The 4,983-nt window shown below is 31.3% G+C and overlaps 1 protein-coding gene across 1 annotated transcript; it reads right to left on the bottom strand.

The window, feature by feature from the left end:
• Positions 1 to 1,584: 1,584 nt before the first annotated feature.
• On the bottom strand, positions 1,585 to 3,071 carry GATA16 (GATA transcription factor 16). The gene is made up of 3 exons (XM_079005588.1): positions 2,669 to 3,071; positions 2,370 to 2,522; positions 1,585 to 2,106 (listed from the first exon to the last, which is right to left on the bottom strand). Exons 1-3 carry the CDS (start codon positions 2,687 to 2,689, stop codon positions 1,765 to 1,767), a joined length of 516 nt encoding a protein of 171 aa, XP_078861714.1. The 5' UTR covers positions 2,690 to 3,071; the 3' UTR covers positions 1,585 to 1,764.
• Between the last annotated feature and the right edge of the window lie 1,912 nt (positions 3,072 to 4,983).

Raw genomic sequence — 4,983 nt, 5'->3', positions numbered from 1 at the left:
AATTAGTGTCTAACATGTTTTTGCTAGAGAGCAATACTTACATTTTTAAGGAGAATTCCAGAAATATTGTTGCTTTTGTTCATACTATTTTCGAGGAGGATATCCAAACCAAATTACTAACTCTTTCTCTCAAAGAAAACGTTAATGTCTTCAAAGTAGTTTAAGTATGAGAGATATGTACGGAGCATGCTTCTTAAGATTTGTATCAAAGGTAGGATGTTATTTGTATATAGATTCGAACTCTTGTTTATGTATTTCAATATAGTTGAGGTGAGAGGATATATATTTTTTTAAACGACAAACAAACTAACCTACTTCGTAATAATCTTTTATAATCATTTATGTCTCTACCGAGATTTGAACCTATGACCTTTTATACGATAGAATCACTCCATACTGCCTAATTATTGACCATTTGGTAAGTAAGAGGATAATAAAAACTCTTTTACTAGTGTTGGTATAAGCATTGCCTTTAACTTTGTCTCCACTACGATGGCATGTTTTGAGTTGTTATTTTATTTTCGGGCAATAGTCGCACATTATGTTCACTCATACTTTTTCGGTATGCTTACAACTTACCAAATAAATAACCTTACTTTTTAAAATTTATCTTTATACCATGTTTTTTAGGTTCTAGTGTGAATTTTGAAATAGATATTTTGAAGCATGGAAATTCTAAAGATATAATCTTTCAAGTTTCAAGGTCTAGTGATGCAAACAAACAAGATATTATTTTAAACTAATCATCCACATTAAATTGTTGTAATCAATAATATTTGTTGGATACATGGTAATATTGTGAGCTATAATCACTATCAATCTCAATTATGAAGACAGAATCAGAATCTATGTAGTTGAAAAAAGGTATTCATAACAAGATTCTATTGGCTTTGACTTATGTTTTGATTGTACACTCATCACCACAATTCCCATTAAAGTATTATTATGTCATCACCTCTGAAAATATCATCAAACCAACATAAGTACCAAAAAGGAAAGACGGTGACATGGATGGTCAATGTCAAATACAACACAATTATAAACTAATGTTCTTCTATTTTATTTTAATTTTGTACGCTTTTAAACTCCCAATTAGGCCATTATAAATTGTGTTTTAGAGATTAATTCTCTATGATATTGAATTTAATGTCTCTACATTTTGAATATGTTTAATGTTATGTGTCATTAGTTTTCATAAGATCTTTGTTTATCATTTGAAAAGAATTCAATTCTAGTAACTAATAACCAATAATCACTACGAATTTCATCAAAATTTCAAATTATCAATTTTAAAGTTTTGCATGCTAAATCTACATATGTACAATCAAGTTATAACTACATAATAATTCGTTTATACCTCCAAACATTAACTTTAAAGATTTTTTATTATGTAATAATTGTGCAATAATTTTTCCTAATAACTCAAACTTATATAAACATATTAGTAACAAAATCCATACTATAAAACATGATATTCTCATTAGAGAAACTATTAAGTCTAAACGAATGTGAACTTTCATCTCTAAACTTCAAAAACAATAAAAATAATATTTGGTCAATTTGTTTCATTATAAAAAGACAAGATCATAAAAATAGATTTTTTCCAATTAAGAATAAAAAAGAACACCCTACAAGATACATCTTTGTTCTTCAAGAAAACGACACATCTATCTCTCAATTACCTCAAATTTCTTGATTCTTAATCTTAAAACCCAAAAACAATAAAAATCAAACTACCAAATACCAATTTAATTATTTCACTAATCAAGCATAAACCGATCCACAAGATAAAGCCATCAATAAAAGCGCAGCTTGTTCTACTTCACCTATCTTCCTTCTTTGTTTAGTAATGGCGGATCTTGGTCTCTGCAACACAACTTCAGTTCCTAGAGCCATTAACTTTCTTTTCAAACAAAAATCACCCATTTGACTTCTCTTATTGCTGGTCAATCCGCTTGTTTGACTATCTCCGCCGGATGTAGAGGTGGCTCCGGCGCCGGCGCAGGTTCCGGTGGTGGTGTTTTTCTTTTGCTTTTTCTCATCTTTTAGCCCCAAAAGTGCTCTCCTCTTCTTTCTGCTTCTGATTCCACAAGCATTGCATAAAGACTGTATGATAATCATCAAATAATCAGATTTAGATCATAAGGTTTTCTGTTTTCAATATACTTTTTATATAAAATCAATCAATGATGGTGATTAACGTCATAAAAGTTACCAAAAGTTTCACACATCTTTAGATCGTGTACAAAAAAATATGCCCACGAAAAAAATTAGTGATGAATGTGAATCAGACAGAAAAGCGAGTGATTCTTCATAAAAAGAATTAAAAATGTTTTTTTTTCAAAAATAGAAATTAAATTGAAAGATACCTTAGGTCCAGCAGGACCCCCTCTCCAGAGAGGGGTTTTAGTGGTCCCACAATCAGCACAAGTTTTGATCAAATGGCTACCACCGTCGGATGAAGATGATCCACATCTATCAGGACTGTTCTTGCTGTTCATCATATCTTCACAGTCTGATCCCTGAAAATTGAAATCACACATTCAAATTTTAAAAACCAAACGCTAAAATCACTAATCAATCGAAAAAATTAGATGTAACTGGTCACTGATCAGTGATGGAAAATCATTGATCGGTGATCGGTGATCGGCGATCGAAGATCACTCACCTTATCACTGAGATCCACCATTATCGAATCAATTAGCCGATCAAACCACTTCCTCTATCGTGATCACGTAGATCGAACAAGATTTCTTCAAATCAAACGATTCGCTGAGTATAAAACAGCTGATCATACAAGAACGAAACACCAGAGTCGCGATTCGGTTGAAGAAAGAGAACCATAAACACAGAAAAAAGGCGAGATCGATACGAAACGAAGAACCCAAATGAATTACTTGATGATCAAAGAAGAAATACTCGATACACACCAGAATCACTCAGAAAAACTCACAAGCTATCGAATCAATGAAGCAGTGATCAAAGGTAACCAACATGCAATCAGAGAGAAAAAGAGAAGACCGACAGTGAAAGAAGAGAGTGGAAGGAGCCGAAGAAGTAGTAGCGGCAAATAAAAAAGAAATAAGGTTTTTAAGGGTCAGGAAAACCCTAGGGCGCGATATGTTAAATGACCAAAATGCCCATTTGTAAATGCTATGTATATTGTCTACCCCGCCAAAAAAACAAGGGTGAAAATGAAAAGGCGCGGTGGAGTTTGGTTTTTTCGTGATGGGTATTTTTGTAATTTTGTAAAAGAGAATTTGTGAAAAATGAAGATGTGATTACATGTGTGCGGCTACACATGTTTTGGATGTTTAGGGTTTTTGTGTCTTGATGACAAGAAATCTGGACCGTTGGAGAGATCGACATTTTATGGGTTTTATATTTTTTTTTCGAAGTTATTTCTGAAACAACCGTTTTTTTTTAGTATTGTCGAGGATTGAAAAAGTGTCCAAATCTTTTGTGTTCAGATAGAAAAAACGAGCTCGTTAACTTCTTTCTAATTGTAGCAAGGACTGAAAAGATATAACAAAGGCTTATTTTATTTATTTTTTACTATAATTATAATATTATAGACTTTTGTTTCTGTATATATTAAAGAATTACATTTTGATAAATCTTCATGATTATGTCGTTATGTTTCTAGTTTTAATGGTATTTTAAAAGATTTCAAAAAAATATATATTTATAAAATTGTTTTGTATTTTGATGAAATTGTTAAATTAATTAGGTTATGTTTAAATTACAATAAATCTATGCTATTATTTGAGTTATTTATGAAAATGATTATATATTTTAGGAGTATAAAGTGAGTTAGCTATCATTAAATGACCCTTAACAAAATGTTCATGAGGTAAACACAAGAAAAAAAAAACTTTGACCCACGAAGGTAAGACAAAAGAACAAAGAGTTCCTCGCTTTTTAAAAGTTTATTTTTTATCGGCATCATACTTGTATGTTGTCTCATTCATCGTGAAAACGAGCTAGGATTGTAATTTTTGTTTTCGGTTGATAAATATGAACATTATGCAAGTATGTAAGCATTTTTGTACAATACTCGTAGATGTTACTCAAGCACTCTAGGAAGTGAGTTTTAGCGTTTTAGGTTATTTAGTTTAATTACTTGGATTTGATAAGAATATAATACTATTTCTTTGAGCAAAATGAAGTAGTATACAGAGAACTGACACCGACGTGAACGACGAAACTCACGTGGATAATAGAAATGAACTAGAAGTTTAATAGAGTCAACTTGAGAAAACAATTATGATTGAAGGACCAACGTTACCAAATCAAGAAACTTAGGATTTTACTCCTGAAAAATAAATACGACTTGAAGGTTAATAAATTAATGGAGAGCGGTCATTTACGAAATTTATTAAGTTGCTAGTAACATATTTAGTCATATGGTGAATTTTGTGCAAAACTCAAAACATAAATCAGTTAATATGAAAATATACAAGTATATAAGGTAGTTGTCTTCTTTTTTTTTTCTCTTATTTGGACGATTTTCTCTCCATTTTCATGGTGCCAGAAGGGGTAGAATAATGGATCTCACAATAGTTTTAATTAGTTAAAGATATAGAATATTAATTATTTTCTTGAGATTAATTGAAATATTTCATAACCCTCTTTGATACAAGGAGGGGACGGTTTTAAGAGTATCAGCCATGGATAAGGTAAGTTTTGAAATGATAAGGATTATCCATAGGAATATGACTAGCTTATAGATTTAAGTTGTTGCCTATAAATAAGATATTATGGATCAAACCCTTCACTCATTTTGCGACTTATAAATCGTCCCACCTTCTCTCCTCTCTCCTTGAGTTCGAAAATTATAACCCTTCTCCAGGGTTATAGGATTTTTAAAAACCCTTTCCTAAAGGGTATTATTTGTTTGCTTCTTGGACTCTTGGGTCTTATTCCACTAGAAAGATTTTCATTTGGGTCCTTCATCCATTGCAAGAGCTGGCAGTTACAAGG

This window comes from Lactuca serriola, chromosome 6, assembly GCF_051521515.1.
Source record: "Lactuca serriola cultivar US96UC23 chromosome 6, Lser_US96UC23_V15, whole genome shotgun sequence".
NCBI classification, from domain to species: domain Eukaryota; kingdom Viridiplantae; phylum Streptophyta; class Magnoliopsida; order Asterales; family Asteraceae; genus Lactuca; species Lactuca serriola.
Note: the sequence above shows the minus strand (reverse complement) of the source record. Positions and strands in the feature narration are given on the sequence as shown.

What these genes read in the sequence shown, in the direction of transcription:
- GATA16 (XM_079005588.1), bottom strand. Translation starts at nt 2,689, where the DNA reads ATGGTGGATCTCAGTGATAAG. An exon ending in TGGTGGATCTCAGTGATAAG is followed by an intron (nt 2,523 to 2,668) that starts GTGAGTGATCTT and finishes TTCAATTTTCAG; the next exon opens with GGATCAGACTGTGAAGATAT. An exon ending in GGGGTCCTGCTGGACCTAAG is followed by an intron (nt 2,107 to 2,369) that starts GTATCTTTCAAT and finishes ATTATCATACAG; the next exon opens with TCTTTATGCAATGCTTGTGG.